Source organism: Lepus europaeus, chromosome 13, assembly GCF_033115175.1.
Source record: "Lepus europaeus isolate LE1 chromosome 13, mLepTim1.pri, whole genome shotgun sequence".
Classification (NCBI taxonomy): domain Eukaryota; kingdom Metazoa; phylum Chordata; class Mammalia; order Lagomorpha; family Leporidae; genus Lepus; species Lepus europaeus.
The window spans coordinates 25,154,322-25,182,129 of NC_084839.1; the positions used below are offsets into that span (position 1 = coordinate 25,154,322).

A 27,808-nucleotide genomic window follows, 5' to 3' on the forward strand; every position below is an offset into this window, starting at 1 on the left:
GGTTTTCCTCACTGTTGAATGGGGACAATAATTGTAACTACTTCATGGGGTTGTTGCAAATATTAACTGAGTTAATATATATGACCCAATTACAGTAATGTCTGGGACAAGATGAGCCCTATAAAAAGGTTTTACAGGTGTCACCATTGTTATCACCTCACATCCTCACAATTTCGTGTGTTACTCTTTGTTCTTAGCTAGGCTGTCAGCTGCCTGAGGGCAGAGAGACTCCGGCTTCCGGCTTCTCTTGTGCCCCCTCCCCAGTAAGGGCCCAGTAGGTGCCTGCACCGGGGCTGGTAGGCAGCTGTGATCCTGCAGGGTCCTGGGCCCCATACCATGTTAGAAGTGGCCAGAGCTGGCCTGAGCCAGTGGCCTGGGCATGGGGAGGGTTCAGCAAAGCTGGGTGGAGCCTGAACAGCTCCTTCCCTGTTGGCTTCCGGATTCTCAGAACAGGAGGGGCCTGGAGGAGGCAAGAGATGGCCCAGACCCGGTGTGGGCAGAGCCTGACTCCTGTAGGCCTTCGGCGCCGCCTCCGCCCCACAGCAGGGCCCGAATGCAGATGAGGAGGCCAGGGGCTGGAGAGGTCAGGGGCCTGGCCCAGGTCACACAGCCGGCCACGGCCGCGGTGTCCCCGGAGCCCCATCTCCCAGGGCCACCTCCTTGCGCGGGTCTCAGAACCAGACGGAAAGGTGAGGCAAGTGGTTCTGTTCTTCCTCTCTGGACCTGACCAACATTCCTCAGGGTGACTTCTGCCTGACTCATAAAGATATTTCTAAATGACCGCACTGGTCATTTTATCTCTGGAATGTATCCGGCTTTAAAAAAAAATACAGAAAAACCTGGTGGTGGGGAAGTACCCTCTTCCTGCCTTCCAGGGCTGTCACCCTCCTAGGCGGCTCCCAGCGGCCCTGTGGGAGTGGCTGGAAGGCCTCATTTGCATAGGCCTCCTGAAAAGTCTTGCACAAACTTCAGGGTAACTCTAAATGTGGTCTGAGGCAACAAAAAGATTGTGCTGTTGATGTTTGCTTGCTTTTTTTTTTCTTTAAATTGAGGGTAATATAAAGTGAATAAAATGCCATAATCGTAAAGCTGGAGCTTGCCAATTTCTTTCAGATGTAAGCCAAGTAGCCCAGGCCTGGTGGGCAATATTCAATTCCAGTGTCACTGCCGTGCTGCCTCTTGAATTCTTTATCTACGTGTCTTCTCACAGGTGTGTAACCCACAGGTGAAATGGGAGTCATGTTGGGTGGTGGCCTATGTGCCATATGTGTCACCTCCCAGAAAACTTAAAGCTGGAGGATCCCTGATGAATCTCAGGTTGGAATCGGAGTTCCACGGTGGTGGCTCCTTTAAGAGGGGCTGGATTGGCAGGAGGGATCAACACCTGCCTCCTAGGAGTGGGTTCATTCTAGCTCCTTCTCACCCTTTCACCTCCTGCCAGCACCATGGGCTACCCTGAGCCACACTGGACCTCTTTCCTTTGTAAATGATGGGCTCTCAGCTATCTTAGCTGGCTAAGGAAGTCACCCTTGGTCATTCAGTTCCTTCCCCCCACCCCATCCGTGCCTGTAGCATCAGTGGCTCAGCACGTCCGTCCATGCAGTTTAAAGGGGAGCCTAACCTGTTGTTTCCACTGTTCTGAAATGCCACGCGCGGTCAGACACTTCCAGGGCTTGGCAGCACCTGTGCTGGTTACTGCCCCAATGGGTGAGTGCCCCTCCCCCACCAGATGCACTGTGTGGGCCCTGAGAGCCCAGTCTCAGGGGCTGGCACTGATCAGGACCCACCCTCTGCCCAGAGATGGGGCAGGCGATAGGGGGAGCTGGGTCTGCATTCTTCCTCCCTGACCCCCTCCCCGCCTTTCTAGAACATTCTCTGCCTTCATCCCAGCACTCACTAGGCTGCAACAGCACCTGGCTGTGTCTTGGGCTCCGGGTGCGTCCAGCCCCCGTGTTGCTCTCACAGCCCTGCCCACACCTTTCTAAGGAGCGTTCCCCTTGAGGCCTCCGGTCTGTTTGCTGGTGGACCCCTAACGCAGTCGTAGTTCCTTGGGCAAACAGAAACACCTGCATGTTAAATCGTGCTCAATGGTGCAGAGCTGCATTCGTGCCTGGCAGCTTCGTTCAGGCACACTGCAGAGCGGATGGCTTCTCATTCCCAATGGAGTTTGCTCCTAACTTTTCAAGGCTGGAAGTGTGGGAACCAGCAGAGCCCTGGGGTTAAGGTCAAGGGAGATGGCTTTGAGTCCAGGCTCCAGCAGCCAAGGGCTGGGAAACCTTGGAGAGGCTGTGGCTCAGCCTCCTGTGCTGTGGTGGCTGCTGGCCACACCCCTTGCCCTGTGCTCTGTGCAAGGACAAGTGAGGCCAGGTATGTGCAAGGGCTTCACACATGGCCAGTGTTCACGTGTGTGCGACAGTGCAGCCCAGACGAGCAGCCATTCTCAGATTCCAGTCCTCTCCCGAGATGGCCATCGGGAAAGATGGATGACCCAGCAATCTGGCAAAGGCGGGGCAGAGACCCAGAGGGCAGTGAATGAAAAGACAGCATCATCCCACCCCCACTTTTTTCTGTACCCAAGCCCACACCCTCTCTGTCTGGGGTGGCCTTTCCCCTAAGCTGGGTGATGGTGCTGAAGTTGCAGACTTTCAGAGAGTGGGATACAGAAGCACCAGACCAAGCTCGTGCTGCCACTCCTGCCTCAGGGGGTGTCAGGGGAAGAAACCCTGCGGGCACTCCCAACAGGTCTCTAACCCACCCAGTGATCCCCTCACCCCAGCCCGCACGAGTTCAAGTTTCATCTGCAGCTGGAGCTGAGGCTTCCAGGAGACACACAGGCACTCAGCACAGCCCCGTCTGGTTGGGCGCACAATAAAGGGTCCCCTCCCTTCCGGCGAGCCACAGGGCCTTTTCTAACTGGGTGACCCGGGAATGGTTTTCACGGATGGGACACGGAACTGGGCTTGGGCGCAGTGGGGGCCAGGGCACCGCCGGCTCCGGGGAGTTCAGCGGGAGCAGCGCCGGGGGCGCAGGTCTGGGCGTCCGGCGCTGGGAGAACGGAAAGGTGAGGGCGCACCGCGGCACACAGGCCTCCGGGCGGGCAGAGGGAGCCCGCACGAGTGCTGGAGCAGGGGGAGGCCGGGATCAAAGCGCTCGGAGGCAGGCCAGGGCGCACCGAGGGGAGGCTTGCGACTTGCATCAGCACAGATTCCGTGATGCTCTGCAGACGTCTGGGGGCTGCGGGGCTTTACGGGAACCCACAAGAAAGGAAAGGAGCGGGGGAGCTGACGGGGCGGGGGCGGCCCAGGGCGCTAGGGTGCACTCGCCTGCCAGTGCGCTCCGGCGGCGCCTGCCCGGGGCTGGGCGCGCCCGGGACGGCAGAGGCCGCGGGGGAAGCTCCCGCTCCCCTCGCCCCGCCCCCGCCCCCCGCGTTACTGGAAGGACTGTGTGGGAGAGACCCAGAAGCACCCGGATTTTCGAGCTCAGGGTTGGGGGGGGGGAGGGCCGGGCAGCAGCCGTGGCCCAAAGGAAAACCAAAAGTGCTTCTGTTCGCGCCGCGCCGACCTGCGGTTGCCCAGGGTGGGGGGCGGGCGGCCCGGCCGCGCCCCCTCCCCGCAGGCCCCCAGGACCTGGCTCTGGCGGCCCGGGGCCCGCGTGGCGCGGGAAGGGGACTGAGAGGCGGCTGCGAAAGTGTCACGATTTCTTCTGCGCTCCGCTCCCGTCCCCACCCCCAGTTTTCTGGGTTTTGCCGCTGCCGCTGGGGAAGGGCTGATCCGTTTTGCGTCAAAGGACGGCATTTACTCAGTCCTGCTGGGAGAGGCGCGTAAACACCCCGGCAGGCCAGGACGCAGGGATGAAAAAAAAAAAAAAAAAAAAAAGCAAGCACCCACGGCCGGGGTGCATATCCGCCCGCCCCACACCCCTCTCCGGGACTCGCGGGCTCGGGAACTGAGCCGGGCGCGAGGCTTCAGGCCCGCCTCGCCTCGCCGCGCTCGCGTGTCCTTGGGGATGGAGCTCGGGACAAAATGTGTCTTATAGCTGTAAACAATGACCCCGAGTATTGTTCGGGATTACCGTATCTTGGGGCCCTTGGGGCGGCCAGATGCCGCCAGCCGTCCCGGAAACGCTGGCGCTTTATATAGAGAGCCCCGGGGAAGCTTGGCGTAGCCGGCTCTGTTTTTCTCGCCCACTCCCACTTTAAAGATGAAGAGGCCGCAGAGGACTGGAGCCGTGCTGTTGTCGGTACTGGGCGCTTCCCAGCAGGCAAGGGCCGTGGCCTCCCCTCCGCCCGCCTCCGGGCCGCCACTCCCAGCCCGCAGTGGACCCTCGGTATAATCCCATTTGGTTCTGATGAGGACCCCGGGGGTTGCAGATGGCGCTGACTTGTGAGTTGGGTAAACCGAGGGAAAGGTGGATTTCCTAGGCCGGAATCTCAGGTTCTTGGCTAACGCGGTGCTCCTCCGGGGACGCCGCATGGTCTTCGCAGAAAGCTGTGCGCTCCCCAGCACCCCAGGGCTCGGGGTGGGGGTAGGGGTGGGGTCATCGGCCCCAAGCCCTTCCTTTCACAGGGGGAAACTGAGGCCCACAGAGGTTAAGGCCTCGCCCAGGACCTCACAGCTCGTAACTAGCACCACCCGGGTGTGCGTGCTCCGAGGCCTGCGCTCTTTACCCTGCGCCCCGCCCCGCCCCGCCCCGCGAGGCGGGAAGACCCGGGAGCGCCGCCACCCGCGCCCTGAACTTCGCTCCAAAACAGCTGAAGACAACGTTGGGGCACACCCTCTCCCTGGACTCCCTTTTCTCCTGTTTTCTTTCTTCTTTCTTTCTTTTTTTTTTTTTTTTAAATTCCTAGCAGTCTGGAGTTTGTCTCTAACGACCGATCGCTCCAGCCAGATGTATTTTAATTGCCTGGCACGGAAGGCGGCCGGAGTGTCTTGACTGGTTAACTTCGTCTTCAAGGGTACTCCTAACAAATTCATTGTAGGACCAAAACAACAAACACACACGCACACGCACACACGCACAAAAAGGGAAGCAGTGGGCAGCCCGCCACCGAGGGGAAAAACAGGCAGGCCAGCCCCGCCCGGCGGCGCCGCGCCCCGCCAAGGCCCGGCTGCCCGGCGGCGCGGGGACCCCATGCGCCCGGGGCGGCCGCTGCACCGGGCGGCGCCGCGGAGGGCGCGGGCGACCGCGCGCGACCGCGCCCTCCCTGCGAGCGGCTCTGCGCGCCCGCCCGGCTCCCGGCCTCCGGTGGCGCCGCACTGAGCCGCCCGTCTCGTCTTCAGGGCTGTGATTATTTTCCAAAACGCGAAGCCGAGTCCCGCGCGGCCGCTCTCGGGGCCCCGCCCCGCGCCCCTTCCCGGGGCGGGCGGTGTGGCGGTGGTGGTGGTGGGGGGGGAGGCCGCGGCGCGCTCGGGAGCGGGCGAGGGAATCCCTCTCCCTCCACGTCACCCGAAAGCGAGGAACCCCGCACTCGCGTCCTCTAACGCAAATGACCATCTTTGGCAACGTGCGCCAATGGAACAGTCCAAGGGCGCTGGGCCCGGGGGTGGGCGTGGGTGGGGAAGGCCAGGGCCGCCCCGCGCCCCCAGACCGCGCGGGCCGTCCGCACCCACGCTCGCCACCGTCTTCCTTCCTCGCGCGGGGCGTGCGGCTGGCGTCAGCGCGGCCGCGAGCCGGGGCAGGGAGGGGAGCGCTGCGCCCGCCTCCTCTCCCCTCCCGCGCCGCCTCCTCCTCCGGGGGCCTCCTCCCCACCCCGCCTCCTCGCGCGCTCCTCCCTGCAAGGTTGACGTGAGTGAATCCACATGGTACAGGGGCTGGAGAATAAAGAGTGTGGAGTTGAACTCGTGCCATTGTAGTGACTCATCTCGGGCAGAGCGCAGGGGCTCCGAGCGAACCAGCGAGCGAGCGAGCGGCGCTCCTCGGCGGGGACAGAGAGAGGGCGAGGCGCGGCCGGGCAAGGCGGGCCCGTCCCGGAGCGGGGCGCCGGGGCAGGGGTGCGGGCGCCGGAGCGGCTGCGCCGGGGAGCGGGGCCGCGTCCCTCTCGGCCCGGGCTCACCTGGAACCCTGCGGGCCACTGTCCCGCGGGCGCGCTCGGGGCGGCAGGACGGGCGCACGCCGCCTCCTGCTAGTCAAGTGTCCGAGCCGCTCGGGAACTCGGGCGGCAAGTGGGCCACAGGAAGTTTATTCTCGGGCCCCTTCTCTCAAAGGAGGAAATAGAAGTTTCTCCAGGCGGGCAGCCTTTCTTTTCGTCTTTTTGGCCCTGCCTGCCATCGGGGGGAGGTCCCCAGAGCCCGCAGGCGAGGCTCGCCGGGCTCCGAGTCTTTGTTCGTTTCCGATTCTGCCGCGAGCCGTGGGTCCCGACCCGGCTCCGGCTGCGCGCGGGGGCGGGAGGGCGCGCGCAGGGGAGGGACCGAGAGCGGCGCCGACTTTTTAGAGGGAGGGACCGTGTGGACAACTGGTCTCGCGGCGCTCTCGGAGCAGGGAAGAAGTGCGGGACGAGGCGCTCGGGGGACGCGGTTCCCGGCGTGTCGCCGCCTCCCCGTCCGCGCCCGCCGCCGGGGCTGAAAGCCCGGGAGCCGAGAGCGGAGCCCGCGGCGCGGCCGGCGGACGAGCGAGCGCGCAGCAGCCGGTGCGCGGCCGCGGCGAGGGCGGGGGAAGACGAGCACCCTGTTTCCTCTCCGGCCCCCACCGCGGATCATGTACCAGGATTATCCCGGGAACTTTGACACCTCGTCCCGGGGCAGCAGCGGCTCTCCTGCGCACGCCGAGTCCTACTCCAGCGGCGGTGGCGGCCAGCAGGTAGGTGCGGGCCCCGGGTGCACCTGGCGGCGCGGGCGGACCCCTGCCCTCCTCTCACCACCAGTGCCTCCTTGTCGCTCGCTTTCCCCGTTCTCGGCTTGGTGAGAAAATAACCTGTGCGGGCCACTGTTGTAAGTTCTGGATTTTCGTCCTGTCCTGCCGCCCCCCCCCCCCCCCATTTTAAACTGGAGCGGAGATTGGACTTGAAACGCTTTCATTCACCGCACATGCTATGCAGACGGACGGGCTCCTAGAATGGCAACCCCCCCGCCCGGGGAACCTGTTACCTCCTTCCAAGAATACCGGTCCCCTTCCCCCTTCTGTCTCCGGGGTGGACCCACGAAAAGATCTTGGCACCCGCCGGCCGCTCCCGGTGCCCGGGGGGAACCCCTCTCCCTCCCGTCTTCCGTTCTGCATCCGACTTAGCTTCTTTCTCCAAGACGTCGGGGACTCAGAAACATGGTTGTTGGGTTCCTTCAAGAGGCGAGCGTTGCATTGGGAATCAGGAAGGAAGAGGCCGCCTTTGATTGGAAGTGTGCCCCGCGCGGTCCCCTGGAAGGGTCGGGGAGGGAGGAGCACCTTGAGGTTCTGGGGGTACCTGGAGCCAGGTGGCCGCGGACGGAGAGGGATGGGGGGAAAGAGACATCACTTAGGACCCTGGGTGGTTCGGAAAGCAGAAAAACAACTTGTTTCTAAAGCAGCCGGACTGGTTTGCACTGGAGGATTTGTGTCTGTTCTGTGCCTATAAATACCAGAAGGGTGCCTGTGGGGAGCCTGCCCTCAGCAGCAGCCCCCCCCCCCCCCCCCCGCCAGCCTCTGTCCCTTCGGGGAGCTGGGTGAACGCCCCCTCCCAGGCCCACTGCCACTTGAAGCCACTTTGGTCGGCGTCTGTGGAGTCCCTAGCCAAGTTGGCTGCAGCAGGAGTCGCTGGGTAAGGCCAGGGCATTGGCCTCCGCCTCCGAAGCCAGCCAGACCGGAGGGGCTGCTGTGGGTGTGCAGGGAGGGGGGAGCGGAGCAGGGAAGGTGGAGTGGGAACAGGGCTCTCTTCTGGATCAGAGGAGGGTTCCCTTGTCCCAAAGTAATTCCTCAGACCTGCTGAGTCCCCCAAATGGCTTTTCTGGGTTCTTCCCAGGTTCCCTATAAGCACCCATAATCATTGAGGGTACACCAAAGTAATTCGTGGAACATTTTATCTGAAAAATTGTTGGTTAAGTTTGCTTCCCAACTCCCTGGGTTGTTGTTGAGTTCAAATATCATTAGGGACTGGGGCCATTTATATGTCCACGCCCTCACTCCCGGTCAACAGGACCCCCAACAGCCCCCTCCTCACCTCCCGCTCCCCGAATCAGGAAGGGGTCTTCAGGTTGCTTCTCTGTGCCTTTGGCCAACACATGGGTGCCAGCAATCATTGAAATATTACAGCCTGTCCCGCTGCCTGGCCTCGCTCAGACCCCGGGGCCTGGATGGGAAGTCAGACCGGACATCAGTGCCCCAACTGAGTAATCTGTGTCACTAGGGCTTCGAGCCCAGGATGTGAGCCGAGGCAATTCCCTGTTTTGGAAGAAAATCAGACAGGAAACCAGTGCTAGGAAGAAGGAAGAGAAGTCGGTCCAGCAGTGTAATGGGGCCTCATTACCGAAGCAAAAAGCAGCTGTTGGCTAATTCCTGGCATGCTGTAACACATGAGGATTTTGCAATTAGCAACAACCAGTGCACGGGGTTCTCAGACGCCTGCCCGATGGGCCCGGCAGCGGGAGCGAGGCGTGTTTCAGACCAGAGCCTTGGCAAGGGAGCTTCTCAGCCCGCCGCTCCTTGGCGCTTGGCGGTTGTGGGCAGGGGAGGACTTTTCCATGGTCGCCCCACTTCGAACAGAATCCTGTGGTCCCAAGGGCTGACCTCAGAGGCCTTTGTTACTTTGCAAGTCTGTGCTATGACCCCACCCGATCCCAGGCTCCAGGTAACTTTATTATACACCAGATAAAACCTATAATCACTTTATTTCTCTCAGCTTCCTTTACTGGGAGAATTTCTGGCAGTAGATGGGCCTTGCTGCTTTATGGCATCGCCGGGGACCAGTCAGCCCAAGACACTGCTCTGGTTTTTCTCCTTGAACAAGTGGATGTTGTTTTTCTCCAGGTGTCTCTCTGGGAGGGCTGCAGTCTTCCCCATAAGTCTGTTGCTTCCCTCTCTCCCGTAGCTACCCAAGGCTGGATCTTCACACAGTGACTTCCAATGCCGGTGGGGGTGGGGGTGGGGGCGGGGTGGGAGGGGGCAGACAACTCTTTGTTAAAGCTTCTGTTCTTGTAGATGGCAGGAACTTAAAGCATGAAAAATATTTCCTGTTCCAGTTGTAGTTTTAATCTCAAAGTGTGGTCATTGGTGATTTTGTTCTGTCGGTCCTGGTGGCACACACCTTCCCCCTCCCGGCCTTTTTCTTTTTGTTGTTGTTGTCTCACTCCTAACTTTCCTAGGAAAACACCTCCCAGATATATGCCCTGCTCAGCTGCCGGACGGTTGTGGAGTCAGGGCCTGGGCATTACGCAATCCAGCCGGTTACACAAACACAGGTCATTTCATAACGTGTTTTCATCAGCTGGGCCCCCTCTTAATGAAAAAGCAAAACAAAAACAAGACCCAGAACTTTTCCAAGGCTGCTATTTGTCTGTTTCTCAGATAACTTGCGAAAATAAATCAAGGGGGAAAGAGGGTGCTGTTTCCTTTTTGGAACCAAGGAATAACAGAGTACTCTCTTCTTCCTTAACCACCCTTTCCCAAGACAGACACACACGCACACACACACGCACACACACACAAAATTCCCCGGAGTGAACTTTTGCCAACTGTACCAGGCTGGGACATTCCTCACATCAAAGAACTTTTACCAGAAATGACTGCCATTCCCAAGCCAGCCTCACTCACACCTCTCTAGTGCCCCCTACAGGAGGTTTTCAGAAGAACTCTCTCGGGGATGTATTTTTCCAGCCCCAGAGTGTTCACTTGGTTCGTTTTCAGAATTCTTAGGATATTTTTTTTTTTCTTTTCAATTAGGGACAAATAAATGCCATCTATGGAACAGTGGCCAACTAGGAACTTCATGACTCCAAAATGAGTTTCTTGTTTTGTTTTGTTTTGCTCTAAATAAAACCAGATTGAAACAGGAGTGCTTTTTTTTTTTCTTTCCCTCTATTGGTGTCTGTGTGTTCCCTAGGATGCCGGCACGATGTTTTCAAATTCCCAAGGCTTGTTTTCTTGATGTGTTTGTGTTGGGGAGGGGGTGTCCTATAGAGCTGGAGGGGAGGTGGGGGTGTAGAGTAAGGGTCTGGGTGCTTTCTTTTCTTTTGCCTTGATCTGACAGATGTTGTAGATTAGGATCAAACAAAATGTTATCCCAGGAATTTGTCTGTTCCGCTGATTCTTGGTGGTGGAAGTCAGCTCCACTTTTTCATCAAAGTGAGTGGGGTGAAACAGCAGTCAAGTATTGTCTGAGTGGCCGCTGACTGTCCCTAGGCTGGACCCCGAGTGCATTTCCACTCCCGTGTGAGTATTCCTGCCCGTCTCATTCTTCAGGGCGACTGGCTGGGAAGCTGGGGTGTCTGCTTCTTCCTCTCCACTGTCATAGTAACACCCTGGAACTGACACGTCCAAATCACTGCTGGCCCTGACAAAGCCTGCACGGCCACGGCCATGGGTCAGGTCTGGGAGGCCCTGCGAGGCTCCTCGTTTTGGAATGGCTTTCTAGAATTTCTTCTGAAAATCTTCCTCGTGAGAAAGCTTTGTCCTCTGAAGGGTGAGTTTGATATTTGGACCTCACCCAAAGCTCTTTGGAAGCCATGACATAAAAAGTCTGGGTGGTCAGGCTGGATCCAAGGTAGCATGTGACTTGGAGTCCTGGAGTCTGCATGGGGAATGTCCCCCGGGACAGAGCGCCCCATGGCTGCCACCTTCGGGGCCAGCACCTACCTATGCCTCGGATTCTTTCTCTGTCTGTTAAATAGAAATAATGATGCTGATTTTGAGAACGCTCATACCCTGGTTTATGAAACGCGAGAAAAAGGGAGAAGCAGTGCGGACAGGTCTCTCCCAAGCTGTGTGTGATAACTTTGGTGGCCACCACGTTTCAAAATACTGAAGCAAAGCTGCCTGTCCCAGCCCTGTGTGTGAGCCTGCCCCACCCCCACCCCGGCCCCCTGGGCCCCAGAGAGAAGACACAAAATCTTCTTCTGGGTCTCTCTCCTGCTTTCCTCCAGCCCACGAATGAGGGAGGCTGGTGTCGTTGAGAAGAGGCTGGGGGAGGCAGGGTACCCGCCATGGTGCTTGTAATGCTGTGAGCTCTGGGGAACGAATGGTGGGCAGGCAGCCACATTCCCACCCCGACGGGAGTGGCGTTCCCTCGGAGAGGAGCGGAGGGGGAGCCGAGGGCCGTCCGAGGCAGTCCGTGAGGACTGGTTGGCTTGTGTGATGAGGGCTTTGGGCCACAGTGGCCCCCGTTCATCAGACGAATGGAGCCCTCACTGCACCTCCGCGGGGAGGTCATGGGTGGAGGCAGCCTTGACCCTGGCCTTGTGTCTTCCCCCAAGGTCATCGTCTGGGTTGCTGTTGGAATTTTCCTTTTTCCATCATGGGACTCTAAAACAGGGGTTCTGAAAAAGCAGCCAGTGCTTTCCTGGCCACGCACAGGCAGACCTGCTTGACTGATGAGGCGGGGCCCAGAGTGGCTTGCAGGCGTCTCTGTGATGGAGATGTGCCTGGCGGAGGGGCGGGCCGGGACCGCCAGCTGTCATTTCCGTCTCAGACGTCGTTTCTGCCCAGCTCAACAGCCTCTGGAGCAGCTGTCTGCCCTGCGGCCTTGTGGGAAGTGGGGCACGGACCCTCTGTCTGATACCCTGTGGCCAGAAGCCCAGGCGAGAGCCTCATTTCTAAATCCAGGGCCCTGCACTTGTCTTGAAAGAATCTTTTCTGCCATCAGCAACTGCTGGGCTGCGGGCTCTGGCTGGCGTGCTGCAGTTGGTCCTCTGTCCCTGGCCGTCTGTCTCCAGGGCCACGGAGGAGAACAGCCAGGCACTGACAGGGCAGCTTCATGGCACCTTAGGGGGACCCGGGGTTCCCAAAGACCCACGGCAAGGCTCGCATGGGCTTGACCTTCAGCTCGGGGTCCGGAGACCCAAGCTGACGCGTGAGAGCTGCTTCCCTTGGCCCTGGCACAGAGCACTGTCTCCGGTCTGAATTTTGCCTTTCTTCTTTTCTCTCCGGATCCCTTCCGCTGCAACCTGAGCACTGGAGTTGACTGATGCTTAAGGTCAGGGGTCAGCAGACTGGGGCGTTTTTTGGAGTGTGTCACAGCTCCCAGGCACGCCCACCGTTTCCCTCCCCTCTGGGGCAACTTTCACATTCCACCAGCAGAGCTGAGTTGCGACAGAGACCCCCGGAGCCTAAAATATTTGCTGTCTGGCCCTTTCTAGCACATGTTTGACAAACTCTGCTCTGGAAGGCCCGTGGGGGCCACTTTGTCCTTTTACAGGCATTCTTGCCCACCCAGAAGTCACCAGGGTGACACAGGGAAACAAAAGCTCACAGAAGCTGCAGGGCTGGAAGGCCACCCAGAAGCCAGAGGAAAGCTAGGCAGGTCCTGGGTTACCTCCGCATGCCCCCTCACTCCCAACACACCCCTGGCACTGCAGCGGCGGTGTTAAAACACACAGCCCTTCTGCCCGCAGCTGGGCCACTGTCTCTTGCGTACTGCTTGGTGGTCTCTGGTTCCTAAAAAGGCAATGAGGACCTGTGGCTGGCTCCTGGGCCTGTTGGTGTGGCAGGAGGCCAGGCTCACTTCTGGGACCCCAGACTCCTAGCCCCACCTCTTCTCTCCTACCCCTTCTGGGTGCCGGCAAGACCCACCACCTGATGTAACTGGGACTTGGCAGGCTCCTCTTAGAGACAAAAGCTTCCTTTATCAGAGCCCCAGGCCCCTCTGCGGCTGGGCCATTGTTTTCCTTGCAGCTTGGAGTGGCTGCCTTATCCAGATGGCTTTACCTCCTGTCTGAAACAAGGTGTGCGTGCCTGCGTGCAAGTTCCCGAGGCAGTCATTACCTCCTGCCTTGTTTTTATTGCTGTCTTGTTTTGTCTAGACCAAGCCATGGCTGCAAGGAACCTGGCTGGTGTGTGTTCGGGGGCACGTTGTGGGCCGAGGGGCACCCACTTAGCCCCAAAGGGTTTCAACGTCCCAGCTTCGCTCCAGGTTTTTTGCTTGCTTCTCCAAGCTGCCATGGGAAGTTGTCAGTTTATTAGTTGGAATGAGGGGTGCATTTCCCTGGTGCAGCTGCCAGCAGCCCCATGGTGGTGGGGTCCCACGATGCCACTGTGCTGGGTAGCTGGGGTGTACTCCAAATCAGACCCTGGCTTGGGCTGGAGAGAAGCGGGGTGAAGGAGCTGGGAGCGTCCCAGGGGTGGGAGGCTGGCAAGTGTCCCTGTGCCACCCACACTGCATAGGCAGGCTGTGTAATGAGAGGCTGGGCCGCTGCTGGCGGCGACGAGGATGGTGGCAGTGCCGCCTTCTCCACCCTGGCTGCCCATTAGAACCTCCTCGTGCGTTTTTAAAAATACCTTGATCCGAACTCCGTCCCAAATGGGTTATCTTGGAATTGTAATGGCAAAGCTCCAACATGTGTTTTGTTGTTGTTGGTGGTGGTTTTTTTTTTTTTTTACAAGCTCCTGGGAACAGTTTAGGGCACTGCCAGGGTTGACACCCACCTGTGCGCTCCCGGGCCTGTGATTACAAGTAGCTGCTCATTTAATCCTCACCTCGGCGGTGCTGACAGCTCCCAGTTAGGACCGCCCCTGTCATCCCAAAATGGAGTCTTCAGTGGTTTGCCCAGGGCAAAGCAGTTGATGGCTAAGCCAGACCAGGCTCAGACCTGGCTCCTGGCTGCTCTGCGCGCCCCAGCCCCCTCACTGCCCAGGCTCGCTCTTGTGCTTCTCCGGGAAGATTGTTTCCCGTGCGGGCCCTTCCTTGTCTGTAGCAGCCTACCCCCCTTCACGTGCTCAGGCCCACACCCGGCTGCCACCTTTCAGTCAGCTCCTGGGAAAAAGCCCAGCTGCCTTGGCATTCAGAGGGGCAGTGCTCCTCGCAGAATCCCATAATCCAGTGCCCTGGCTAACCTTCCTCATGGAATCCCAGAATCCATTGCGCTGGGAGCTCATGGAAAGAAGCCAGTGCCCTGGGTGACCTTCACAGAATCTCAGAATCAATTGCAATAGGTAACCTTCCTCATGGAATCCAACAGTCCATTGCCCTGAGCAGCTAACTCTCCCTATAGAATCCCAGAATCCATTGCCCTGGGTAACTTCCTTCACAGAATCCCAGAAGCCATTGCTCTGGGCAGCTCTCCTCACAGAATTCCCAGAATCTATTGCCCGGGATAACTTTCCTCCTGGAGTCCCAGAATTCATGGTGCCTGTCAGCTCTTTCCACTGAATGCCCCTGACTGGAGGCCCCACGGCATTCTGGGAGGTGAGGCAGCCACATCCCACCGCCCAGAGTGGAGTTAGGTGGGAGGCAGGGGATGAGTGGGGAAGGGTCCCCAGCTCTGTCCACCTCCGTGAGGTGGTCCGGGTTCACTTTAGTCACACGGCAGGAACACAGACGTTGTCACCGGGGTGACGCCAGTGGCAGCGGCGCTGTGGTTGCTACACCTCAATGGGGGAGGGGCACAGTGGCATTCCTGCCGATGACCGGGGGCTTCCACTGGGGGCAGCCCATGGGGCCCCTTGGCAGGGGCGACCTGCCGCTCCGCGCTTGCCCTTTGTCAGGCTGAACTGGGCTTGAGTTCTGAGCCCAGTGCTTTTTCGCAGTGTGGCCTTGATAAGTGACTTAATCTAAGCCTCAGTGTCAGCCTCTAAAATGGAGATAGTGATCGTTCTTACCTCAGAGGGAGAATTAGTGAGATAATCCAGGTTAGCCAGTAACACAGGAATCACCTGAGGAGGAGGGGTCCACCTGGCTTCCTAGGGGGGCTTCCCCCTGAAGAGCTGGGCGGGAGGTGGGGCTTCCCTTCTGCCCCCTTCTCTCACTTTCCGGTAGCTGCCTCGGAGAAAGGTCAAGTCCAGTGCCGAGGAACATGGCCTGTTTTAGTTTTTGTACTCTGTCATCATCTTATATTTTAAATAGATTGCTTCCTGCCATGTGTGTGCTCCGCAGCGCTCTGCAGCGTGGTCTGAGCAGGAATTAAGGGACAGGGAGACAATTCTGGACTCGCAGCACCGCAGTTTCCCACAGCCACATCTGGGAGTGCAGACAGACAGATCTGCACATAGGTGGCGAGACAGACACAGCCCGGCTGCCCCAGGCGAGGTGCCAGTGGAGGGACAGGGCCAGCCTGCCAATGCCACTACCTTCTAGTCTTGTCGGATAGAGGGTACCTTGTCACAGACTCGGCCTTGCCCACAAGGGGTCATAGCCCCTCCTTGTCCCTTTCAAAGGGGACAAAAGCAGATGGTTTGCTCCTTGGTGAACTTGGTTGCTCCACAGTAGCCGGTGTGAGAATCTCAAGGTGTCCTGAGCCAGTGTCCTGGGACCAATGGGCAGGTGACTCAGGCCCAGGGGCCTCATTTTGCAGGTGTGTATTCTGGCGGGCTTCAAGAGGGCCTGTTGGGGGCGAGCGGCTAGGGAGCGATGTGTCCCAGAAGTCAGCCGTGGTATGGTGGCATCCTCACTGAGCCACCTGGCGACAGCGTCCGCAGGACCACGGTCCGGGAGAGGATCGGACAGGAGGCGCCAGGAACCGTTAAGGTCCCCTTGACTTGTGGATGTGCAAGACCGGTGCAGGACTTGTCCAGGGAAGCTTCCTGGGCTCCCAACCTTGCCCGCTTAGCACTGACCCTGATTCCTGTGGGTTTTTCTTCTCCCGGCCTACTCAGTATCTGGTGGCTCAATCCTATTTTTTTGTTCCTGTTGCAGAAGTTCCGGGTAGATATGCCTGGCTCGGGCAGTGCCTTCATCCCCACCATCAACGCCATCACCACCAGCCAGGACCTGCAGTGGATGGTGCAGCCCACGGTGATCACCTCCATGTCCAACCCCTACCCTCGCTCGCACCCCTACAGCCCCCTGCCGGGCTTGGCCTCGGTTCCCGGACACATGGCCCTCCCGAGACCTGGTGTGATCAAGACCATTGGCACCACCGTGGGCCGCAGGAGGAGAGATGAGCAGGTACAGCTTAGCCGGCAGGCAGGAGGGGGCCTCATGAATGCAGAATGTTCTTCTGCAGATGGGTGGCAGCGGGGTGAATGTTCTGGAAGCACCGGGGAGCCCAGGGGATAAAGATCGTCCTTGGAGTTGGATCTGGAGGCCCAGGCCCTGTCATCTCACCTGTGTCCCTTGGAGTCTCTGAGTCTGCATTTCCTTAACTGAAAAAGTGGGTTCAGGGTCCCTGCCGCTCCCGTGTGACCATATGCACGTGTAAGGTGTCCCGCAGTGAGAATGTCGCTGATCCTTGGCAGAGGGGCCATGCTGGAAGCAGCCCGTGAACCCTGGCTGTGGGCCTTCTGGATTGGCCCTCAGCTGCCTTCGGTGTCTGGTGCAGGCAAGCCACCCCACAGACTCACTGGGTCAGACCCTGGGCTGGTTCTGCTCCCAGGCTCCCAGGCTCCCATATTCTTCCTCAGGGTCCCACGCTTGTGACTTGAAGCAGGAGCCCCTTTCAAGTGCCTGGAATTCAGGGACTGAAATCCATCGCCGCTGGGGCCGTAGGAATCCATCCAGCCACTCTAGCTGGCAGGCGAAGGGGAGGGAGGGGTCAGATGGCAGCTCTTGGTTTTCCAGAGGGGCTTAGCTTGGACAAGGAGTTAAGCTGGCTGGGAGGAAAGCCAGAGCATGGCGGGGCCTCTGCGCTTTCGACAGCATCCACCATCACTCAGAAGGCAATGGGCTGTCTCCACCGGGAGCCACAGCAGCCGGGCCTCTGGGCCCCAGAAACCGCAGCCAGCCTTGTGTGTGACTCCGCCAAGGAGGGAGCGAGGCCTTTAAGGCCCCTGGCTGTCCCCTTCACAAACGATGCAGCCCAGGCTCAGGCCCGTAGCTGCTTGCACTCCGCTGGCCAACGAGTGTGGGAGTCTGGAAGGAAAGCTGGTTCCCAGGACTCCCTGTGCAGTGCTCTCCCTGCAAGGCCGTACCACGTGGGCTCAGGGAAGGGAACATATTTTAGCAGTGGAGATCCCCCTTGAAACGAAATGTGATCAGCCTTTGAGAACCACCGTAGTTCAGTGTGAGAAGCCCCCACCGTTTCAACCCCTGTCCATCTCCACCCTGGGCTCCCGGTGGATAATGGGAGTGCCGGAGCCAGTAGTGTCCAGGAAACCTAGAATTACAGGGACGGCTGCTGCCAGGAACCGGACACTCTGTCAGAGCCCTGCTCCTCGCAGGACTAAGCTGGGCCTTGTGTCCACTGCACGTGGGCTTGCTCTGTTCCTGCCCAGGGAGAGTCCAGCAGCCCCCTCACTGTCGCCTTCTGAAATCACAGTGACAAATACTGCAGGAGCAGTGACCATGGTGCCCTTATAAATATGCTTCCTCCAGGTGCGAAGCTTTCTAGTGACCCCGACGGAGGTAGAGCCAGGCTTCTGAGGGCCTCTTGTGAGCTAGCAGGAGGCCCCGAACCCTCTGTCTTCTCTTTGGAAATTTGGATTTGGAAAGGACTTTGGAGCCCATCTCCTGTAATTTTCCTCCCTGCACCCATTGTATAGATATGGACACTGAGGCCCCCGAAGGAGCAGGGTCCTGTCCAGAGTGGCACGGTGAGCCGGCAGGACTGGAATCCACCTCTTCTGTCTTCCAGCCCCGTGGTTTCCCTGCCACACCGCTGAGGCGTGCCCTAATACAATCTGTCTGGAGAGTTTCCTTCCTTTCTTGGGAGGGAGGGAGAGGGCAAGGAGCATTTTATGCCCATCCACTAGGAGTTGGGACAATCACCCGGAAGCTTTAAGGACGCCTAGCCATGGCGTCCCAGAGCCTTGGGGACTCGGGTCCTGGCCCTCAGGTCCTTTCTCTGCAACTTCCTCCTTCCCCACCTCGCCCTGGGGCGGGGCCTCCCAGGGCTGGGAGAGGAGGGCGTGTGTGGCTTGTGGGTGGGTCTGCGGTGGTGCTGACACACTCAGGCTGCAGCCACGCTGATCTTGCTGCCCCCCCCCCCTTCCTATGTTGCTGGGGAGACACCTCCAGGCCAGGTGGGTGGCGGGCGGGCAGGGCTGTCTGGACACAGCCCTGGGGGAAGGAGGGCTGCAGGTGGACCAGGGCCGGCCCTTCTTTTCTGCTCCTGAGTCAGGGCTCTGCAGGGCTGCCTGGGCCTTTGGGGGCCCCCCACCCAGCCCTGTGCAAGGCCACTCGGCTCTGCCGGTGACTCCTGTGGGCGCCCGTTGGGCAGGTTTAGGCTCAGCAAGTGTTCAGGGCCTGGCCAAGTGGCCCCGTGACCTCAGCTGGGCCATGGGTCGGGGCAGACGTACGAGGGATGGTCCTCTTTGATGCTGTGCCCTGCTCTGCTGTTCAGGGCATGGCAGCCACAGACTGCAGAGCTGCAGGGAGTGGGGACTCGGGCCTGGGCCCAGCCATGACAGTGCCTCTGGCTTTCCCCCCGTGTGTCCCTTGAGGTGGGACCCAGGTCTTACTCCTCCTGGGATCTAAGCTCCCCCTACAGCACAAAGTAGGTGTGTGGTCAGTGTCTGGTGACTACAAGGGGTGCTCTTTCCTTTGGCCTGGCTTTCTGCTTAGACCCACAGCCATCTCCTTGTGTCACCTCTGCCTGCCGGCGACTTTGGGGTCACAGCTCTAGAAGCGCCCCCTGAGCTCTTGCCTTGGGGGCTGAGTTTGGAGTCCCTAACCGGCCTCCTGGCAAGGAGCTGGCCCTCGTGCTGTTTGCAAATCTTGCTTTTTGGTTCAAAGATAAATTCCCAGCCCCTAGAGCTGTGTCTGTTGAATGAATGGATGTGGTGGGCAGCACAATTTAACACTTGGGGGAATCCTCCCTCTTTTGCACATCCTGTCCAGCCTAACACTGTGCCAGGTACACCGAGGGGCCCGAGGGTGAATGGAGAGCGGCTGGCACCCCAGGGCTGGCAGAGGAAGTCCAGAGTTGGAGCAGTGCGCCCCCCACCCCCACCCCCCTGGGCAGCTCTTACCTGTGTGGGGACTCTGGGGCCAGCTCTTTAACCAAATGGGGATAATGAGGCTTCCCAGAGCAGGCGGAGTGCTGCGGAGGGGTAATTAGCCGGGTTTGGGTAAAGCTGCCTGCTGGGGCGGGGTGGGAGGCAGCTGGGAGAGCTGGAGGGGGCCCAGGGAAGCATTCTGGCTCCTAGTCTCAGGATCAGGGCTGGTGTGACACCTGCTGCCATTGTGTCTGGGCCTGTGAGTCCCTGACCACCCTCCCCCCATTGCTGCCTTGTCCCCCCTTAAAACATGGCCCATCACCCTCCTGGGCAGATTCCGGTCACGGACCCCCTCCCCACCCCCACCCTAGCCCCAGGCAGCCAGGCCGCAGGACCTGTGAGCCTGGCACCCTCTTTCTGCCCTCCGAAGTTCTGGAAGGGCTTCTTGCCTGACTTAAAAATAGAAGGGGGTTTCAAAAAGTTCATGGAAAAATGAAATGAAAACATAGGTTTGTTTGGGTGCAAATAAATCTGAAATCCACGTGTGGTTTTTCCACAATAGACCCAGGTATGGTTATTTTTTTTTTAATACCATGGAACATTTATCCCACTCTAATCGTGGTCCTTGACCTTGGCCTCTAGCTGTCCCCTGAAGAGGAAGAGAAGCGTCGGATCCGCAGGGAGAGGAACAAGTTGGCCGCAGCTAAGTGCCGGAACCGACGCCGGGAGCTGACGGAGAAGCTGCAGGCGGTAAGGCGCTCTGGGGGGTGGGGTGGGAGCACCTTGGGTGGGCTGGAGCCCCAGGGTGCCGGCCTCCCAGCCCTCTCCTTGCGCACAAGTGCCCCATGGATGACTCACTGGAGATAGAACATTCCTTCCTTTGAGCACACGGTCAGCGCTGGGCTGACTGAACAGAGATCTGGTCTTGGCCAGTGGTCGGGCCTCAAGAGAACTGGACAGCCTTCTTGGGCTCACACCTTCTCCACTGAGGCCTGAGGTCTCCTGCTCTCAGAACTGCAGGGGCTTCTGGGAGGGGGATGGCAGAGGGTGCTGGTATCACCAGTCCCTGGGAGCCAGGGCAAGTCCAGGCCTGCCCCCTCCAGGGCTACTTCCCGAGGCCCCAGCCACCCCAGTACCTGCTGCCAGCAAGGGTGGCGCAGGCCGGCTCGAGCCCTCTGGTTTAGGTGGGGGTGGAGGCCCTTGATGGAACCTGTGGCGGCCGAGTTGTATTTTCTTAGGGTTTTCCCATGTCCGCCTCTTTCACGAATGAAGCTGGAGCCAAGCCCTTGGTACCTCATTCTGCCCTTGTGAGTCAATGTCCCCTGCTGTCCAACTGCCTGGACCTGGGGAGGAGCCGAGAGAGGCAGTCAGCCTGTGGTCCTCCCTCCCGGTGACCGGCCAGGATAGGGCCGGGGAGACCCTCACTGCCGGCACTTCCCGGTCCATCCTGCAGCCTGGCCCCTGGGTGTTGGCTGTGTGCTGTGTGAGCTCTGTGCTCTGGCCCCAGGGCAGGTGTCTGCTCCCCGCCCTGGGATCCGCTCTGCACCTCTGCACGGACGAAGCCCTCCCCACGCCCCTGACCTTCCCCCGGCCCCGTGTGTCCGCGAGGGCTCTTCTGACCACCAGCCCCAGATGAGTCCTGCCCCCTCCGCTGCCTAGGGCCCTCTCCCACCCTCCCCTCCTCCTGGGAGCCACACACACACCCTCCCACGTCCCCCCCCCCCCCCCCACGCCCTGCCCCAGCCACCCAGGCCCCTGAGCCACATCCTCCACAGGAAGCCTCACAGCGGCACATGACATTTGTCAGACCCTCGAGACCGATGGAAACTTTTTTTTCACTCCGGAATATGCTGTGCTCGGGCTCACGGAGCTCTTGCCCGCGCCGCCTCATCTGTGAGCAGGAATCCATGCTAGGGAAAAAGTGGGCAGGAGGCCGGGGACACACACCTGCTCCCCTCCCACCGCCGCCCGCCACGTGCACCGGCTGGCGTCTGCTTCCCTGGTTTGTGTGAAAGAAGGGGGCTGGAGTCCTGGCCGTGACTCTGGCATCCTCACAGTCCCTCCAAGCCTGTTGGAAGCTGCAGCAAAAATAGAGGAGGGGCTGTAGAGATTCCCCCAGGCACTGGCTGAGCCCCCTCCTTTTGTAATTTCTTATTTATTTGGAAGAAATGGAGGTCGTCCATCCACTGGTTCATTCCCCAAGTGGCCGCAGTGGCTGGGGCTGCGCTAGTCCAAAGCCAGGAGCCTGAAACTCCATTTGGATCTCCCACATGGCTGCAGGGGCCCAAGCACTTGGGCCATCTTGTACTGCTTTCCCAGGCGCATTAGCAGGGAGCCAGAGTGGAAGCAGAGCAACCGGGGACTTGGACCAGTGCTCTGGTGGGGGATGCTGGCATCACAGGCAGTGGCTTAACCTGCAGGGCCACGATGCTGGCCCCAGCTGAGCGGTTCTCAGAAGCCGGGCACTGCCTAGGCTCTGGAGGACAGGAGTAGGCAGGATGACGCCCCCTCCCTCATGCCGCTGAGTGTGTCCCTGGTGAGCGGGCATGGGCTCGAGGCAGCTGTAGAGGAGACAGAGGCAGGGCTGAATGCTGGCTTCCTTCCTGCATGGACCCTGGGCTCAGACACTGGGACTCAGATCTGGGCTGCCCTACCTGCTAGCTGTGTGACCTTGGGTAGATCACTAAAACTCCCTGAGCCTCGGTGTCCCCCTCTGTGAAATGGGTTGATGATAACATGTACTTACAAAGACTAGGGGAGCACTGGGTGAAACAGTCCCTGAAATGCGCAAGGCTGTGCCTGATGCCGTGACAACAGCCACAATTGTAGGTTCACCCCTCCTCCCAGCAGGCTTTGCTCCTGAGGAAATAAAGGGAATCTGAGCCTCCACGTGACTCAGAACCAGCGGGGTCTGTGGCCAGGGATGTGAGCTGGCTGGTTTTCCCTCCGTGCCCGCCCCCCCCCCAGGGCCCTGGGGTGCTGCCTCTCACCTCTCTCCCTCCCCCCACCCCCAGGAGACAGAGGAGTTGGAGGAGGAGAAGTCGGGCCTGCAGAAAGAGATTGCCGAGCTGCAGAAGGAGAAAGAGAGGCTGGAGTTCATGTTGGTGGCCCACGGCCCGGTGTGCAAGGTGAGCCCGGAGGAGCGCCGCTCGCCCCCGGCCACCGCACTGCCGCCCATGCGCAGTGGGGGCGGCGCGGTGGGCGCCGTGGTGGTGAAGCAAGAGCCCCTGGAAGAGGACAGCCCCTCGGCGTCTGCAGCGGGGCTGGACAAGGCCCAGCGCTCGGTCATCAAGCCCATCAGCATCGCGGGGGGCTTCTACGGGGAGGAGCCCCTGCACACCCCCATCGTGGTGACCTCCACTCCCGCCATCACCCCGGGCACCTCGAACCTCGTCTTCACCTACCCCAGCGTCCTGGAGCAGGAGTCGCCCGCATCGCCCTCCGAGTCCTGCTCCAAGGCGCACCGCAGGAGCAGTAGTAGCGGGGACCAGTCCTCGGACTCCTTGAACTCCCCGACTCTGCTGGCCCTGTAACCCAGCCGCCTCTCCCGCCAGCTCCAGAGGGGCCCTCAGCACCGCCGCCTCCCCAGGGACCAGCACCTTGAAGCCTCTGGGGCCCTCGAGGACCAGAGCTCCCTGCTGGGGAGCTGCCCGGCTCTGCTGGACAGCTGGGACCCCGGCTGGGGCGGCACGGGGCGGGGGTGGGGACGTGGTCAGTCTCCGGGAGGCCACGGGGCTTCCCTGTCCTGCGTCTTGCAAGCAAATCCTGTTTCTTGAAAGTCCTCGGAGCACCTGGCCTGCGGACTGGGCGACGCCGGCTTCGAGGAGCCTGGAAACCACGCTGCGCTTCCCGCCCCGCCAAGCATGCGCAGTGCCTTTTGGGTCCTCCTCCCCTCACCTCCTTGTCAGTTTCGCTCCCTCCTGGTTTTTTTTTTTTTAATCGAGTTTGCCACGACATTTCATCCGGGTGGTCTGAGTAGTGAGACTCTTGTTTCTGGACATGGGGCAGCAAATGACTCCTGCGCTGGGGCGGACTGTGCAGAAGGGGACGGTCAAGTGCAATACGGAACCCTCGGTCCCCCAACGCTCCCAGGCACGCCGGCATCTCTGGAACCAGCGGTGGGGCTCCCTGGGCTCGCGAGGGAGAGCCCCCTTCCTTCACTGGCAACCTCCTGGCCCTCGGAGCAGCGGCACAGCCGGAAGACAGGGTGTGAGAGAGACAGCCCGGACACAGGTTGGGTTTGGCAAGCGCCTAATTACCAGGCCAGGAATAGTGCCAACAAAGCCACCCGGGTGTTCTAGCCAGCTTCCCCTCCCCGTGTCTTGAGCAGGGTGTCCCCTGTAATTACTGTCTCGCTGCTCTGCCCCTAGACCCTCGTCCCTGCCTAGGCACCGCACAGCACTCCAAGTCCCTGCGTGCCTCCGCCCTTCTCCTCAGGGTGACGCCACCCACGGAGACTTAATGAGCGTGGGCCTGGACCCTCCCCAGACTGCTGCTGGGCGGCTCCTCCCCAGGCCTCATGGAGGAGGAGCCCCTGCAGGCACAGTGGATGGAAAGACCGGGTGAGCCTGGAGGCCGCCACTGGGGTGCACCTACAGTGGCAGCCCCTGGCCCGCTTGGCCCCTCAACAAGGCATTGGCCTCTTCTGCCCTCTGCTGTCTTCTGTCACCTATGGACCAAGTGCTTTCTCTCTGCACACCCCCTGCCCCCCACCCCAGCGCATGCTTCTGGCCCAGGCAGCAAGCTGAGAGCAGCCATCGCCTGGGTTATGGCTTAGGTGCCGTTCCTGGTTGGCTGGCAGATCTTTCCGGCTGCTGCAGTTGGAGCTTCCCACTGGGGGACAGCCGCCCCTTCCCATGGGTGTAGGAGGCCCGGGAGGGTCCCCACCCCGACTTCTAGCAAGAGCACAGCTCCGTGGGGTCTTCTCACCCCCCCCCCCCTGAGCCTTTGCTCCCCAGGGCATGGCTCCCGGGGAGCATCCTGTCAGGGCAGTGACACATGTCCTGGGCTGTGGCTCTGGTTAGCTGTGGCCTCTGCAGGGCCACGCTATGAGGGGGCACTCTGCCCGTGGTGACTGTGTCTGCCATCTAAAATGAGACATCCATGTCATGGAAACCAAACCCAGCCAGGGTTGATCCCCCAGTTTTCTGGAGCGGGCAGGGACACCTTCACACACCTGTTCCCTTTTTTGCACACTGAGGCCACGTGTGCTGTTCACTGTTTAATTCCATTGCCTGCTTCCATGCATCAGATACACAGCATGGACAATCAAACTCCTGGCCCCACAGCCCAGTGGGTCTGCAAGGATCAGCCATGCAGATAGGAGAGATGATTAGGGAGTTTGTTCAGAATACTTAACAATGTGCTGCGTGGCATTCCTTGGTGGTGGTACCACCCTCAGGGTCTCCCAGCCGCTTTGCAAAGGGGTGCTCCTAAAAAGACTGGGCCATTGGGTTATGGGCTTCAGATGAATCGAAGAAGCACAAGGCAGCCGGTAGTAGCAGGAGACAGGCAAAGAAAATGGGGTGCACTCGGCTCCAAGAGGCCTACCCCTCTCCAGGGCTGCTTGTAGCCAAGTGCGAGCTCTTTGCTTTCTTGCGCATGTAGATATTTCTTAAATGAAGCTGCTTCCTAGTCTGTCATTTCCAAAAGCCCCTTTATGTCCCATTTGGTGCCGCCCGGATCCCAGTGTGGGCTACAGTCTGTGACTCGGGGTCAGGCGGGACATTCCTGAGAGTTCAGATCTCAGGCTGTGTCGGCACAGGGACCAGCAGGAGGCCAAACCTGGCCAATCCACAGGCTTTGTGGGGCCTCCCAGCTGCGCTCCCTTTCAATACCCTCTGGCTTTGTCTCTGGAAGCTGTTTGGCTTCCCCGAAGCAAGAGGTTATTTGGGGAAGGCTGAGTATTCAGAGAGAGCGCCTCAGTTTCCTTCTTCCTGGCTTGCTCCCTCCCGCAGCCACTCGCCAGGCCCCAGCCTGCCGCTCCCTCCTCCAGGGCTGCCACTCTGGGGTGCTGGGCCGAGGGACTGCTCTGCTTCCCCGTGTCCCCAGCCCGGCAGCAGCTGGTGCGGACTCCCGATGGGCTGCGGGCAGCTCTGGGACGGCATAGGGCAGGGCTCCTTGACCGGCTAGTGTGGATGGCTCAGTGCTCTGGGCCACCTGGAACCTCCGGCTCGGCAGTCGGGCAAGTTCTGGCACAGGAGAGGCAGGCGATTCCAGGTGAAGCCTGAGCCACCTCCAAGTGCGGAGCTCCCTGGGGGAGGTTTTCAGGCTGAATCCGGCACTGCTGTGCTGGGGGCAGGCGGGGCGGGAGGGAGGCCAGGTGTGTCTACTAGGACCAGTCCCAAGCATCCCAAAGCCAAGAGCCATGGGGCGGCTGCTGCTCTTTCTCAGGCTTCGCGGGGAGGAGTCTCAGCTCCCACTGCACTCCAGGGGTCGGGGAGGGCAGGGCGAGGCGGTTGACTGGAACGCTGAGCTCTTCTCCCTCTGATGGCCTGCAGTGCCCCTTGTAGTCTCACCTTTCTCCCGGTCAGATGTGCGTGGCCCTCTAGGAAGGAGAAGAGTACGCACCTCCCACAGGCACTAGGTTAGGCACTTTTCTACACATGTACCCCAGGAGGGGAGGTAGGGAGGAGGTACCCCTTAGGCCCCCGAGCAATGGAAAAGCAAAGCACTTGGAGGCAAGAAGCTCTTCCTTCCAAGGTTCGAGGTAAGACTGCCTTCGGTCTGATGTTTGCTGTCAAAGGCACCCCCCCCCCCCCCGCCACCTCCGAACTTGTCCCCCCCCGCCGTGCTCCTCCGCACCCCTTGGACTGGTGGAGGGGTGCGCTGCGTCCTTAGAGATTTTGTGGACCAATAGGATATGTGGTGTTGTGTAACTTTCTTCTTAACACTTAAGTAAAGGGTCTTGCTGCGTTCCACTTGTTGAGTCGTCTTGGCCTTCATCTTAAAAGCCAGCATCTCACTATTTATTGGCAAGGTGGAGTGTGTGTGTGTGTGCGCGCGCGCGCGTGTGTGTGTACATTTCCAGGTGTGCCTGCAATCTCCTGAAGTTTTTTAAAAGGAAACCCAGTCATCCCACTACTAATCTCTCATCTTCTCGTGTGTCTGGTGTTTTGGCCATACATCAACAAAGGGTTTTAACTTTCCAACGCTGACAACATGTTCAAGAGGGGCTGGGTCAAATTTTGAGGGGGGCATGGAGAGGGAGGGAAGAAGAAATTGACATTTATTATTTATTTTAAATGTTTACATCTTTATGTTGTTCCAAGCCTGAATAGAAACATATAGCATTAAAATACTCCATTCTTATCTCTCTCTTTCACTTCCTTGTTTTTTTTTTAATTTAGGATAATGATGCTTTTTTGTTTCTACAGTGATTTGTGAGTTGTGCTGTATAAACTGTATAAAAAAGTTCTGTTTTGAAAGTTTGTCATTCCTCTGGGGACAGTGGTCGCTGAGAAATCTACATTGTTAGCAAACACCAGGCAAGATCCTGTTCTATTCCTCAAAGTGGATTTTCTCTGTGTGATTCAAGGTTTATTCCATTAATTTTAGTTTGCAGTCAGTTGAGTTTGAGGAAGAAAATAGTTGACATTGTATAAAGACTAGGTATCAGGGTGTTTTCTGCAGTGGGAGATGTATATATAGTATTTTGGTATATAGTGGACAATGATAAGCTTTGTGCACCTGTATTTGAGATATGTCAATGACGTGAAGTCTGCTATGAGACCCTGGAGGCAAGCGAGTTGTACAAGGTTCCTATAACTCTATGGGGGGAATTTAATTACCTTTCTGGGCACCTTTTTCCTATTTTTTTTTTTTTTTTAAGTAATGGTGAAATGGTCCCATTGCGGAGTCTCCTAAACAGAGCTCTCCAGAGAGGACATGAGATCAAAATCTTTGTATAGTTTTGAAAATTGAAGAGTAGCTCTTTCGGAAGCATCTCCGCAGTGTTTCGTTGTTGTGTTGTTCTGTCGTTTTACTGTATGTAATACAAGCCTACAGTATTTGCACTAAAGAAAGCTTGTTAGCAAAAGCTTGCTGCTATGGAAGAAAGAACATATTAAACTTTTTTTCCCCCTTGCGTTTTTTTTTGTTTGTTTGTTGTTGTTATTGTTGTTGTTAGCTTTTCCACTTTCTGTTGAGTAGCATTTTGTAGAATAAAATGAATTAAGATGGAAGAGTCTCTCATGGTTGGTTTATTCCATCCTTTCTTCCCATCTGGTCTTGGTGAGTACAGCTGGTTTCTTCTGCTGGGACATGGGGGTAGATTCAGGGGAGGGCTTTCCTGGAACCTCTTTCTGCATGACTATGACAAGGGCTGTGGCCAGTGCAGGGGCGCACCTGCCCCCACCTCCCTCTTTGTCTCTGTCCCCTACTTCTCAGGTCCTAATTCACAGCCAGCTGTCAACTAATGCCAGGGCGTGAGCTATAAAAGTTGATGGTGCTGTGCCTTCCTGGTTGTCTTTTGTTTGAACAGGTTGACTTTACAAACCCAGACATCTTCAAAGAACCCATGATGAAATGGGTCATGAAGGCCACCATAGTGGTCAGGAGGGGGCTCTGTACGCACTGAGGCAGGCAGGGGAGCAGGGGCGTCGCAGCTCCACACTTCTGGGATTGTTAGGTGAGGGGCACTCAGAAGTGTTGGCCCAGGCCCCCTTGTCCTATAGACCGGGAAGCCTGGGGGACAGGGGGACGTCTCTCCCAGGGTGTCCTTTCCTCATAGTGTAAATGGGAGGGGGTCAGTGAATGCCTGCAGGGTGAGGATTCGTCCTGGAAATGAGACCCCTTGCTCTAGTGAGTTTTAGGTCAGCGCAGGTGCAGGCCCCATTCTTTGGAGGAACCAAGAGCACTGGCTTGGGAGTGAGAGGAGCCCTGA

At 58.8% G+C, this 27,808-nt stretch overlaps 1 protein-coding gene across 1 annotated transcript; it reads left to right on the forward strand.

The window, feature by feature from the left end:
* The first annotated feature begins 6,597 nt into the window (after positions 1 to 6,597).
* On the forward strand, positions 6,598 to 27,121 carry FOSL2 (FOS like 2, AP-1 transcription factor subunit). The gene is made up of 4 exons (XM_062209186.1): positions 6,598 to 6,795; positions 15,746 to 15,997; positions 19,567 to 19,674; positions 21,939 to 27,121. The coding sequence occupies exons 1-4, from the start codon at positions 6,694 to 6,696 to the stop codon at positions 22,455 to 22,457; spliced, it is 981 nt and encodes a 326-aa protein (XP_062065170.1). The 5' UTR covers positions 6,598 to 6,693; the 3' UTR covers positions 22,458 to 27,121.
* Positions 27,122 to 27,808: the final 687 nt, after the last annotated feature.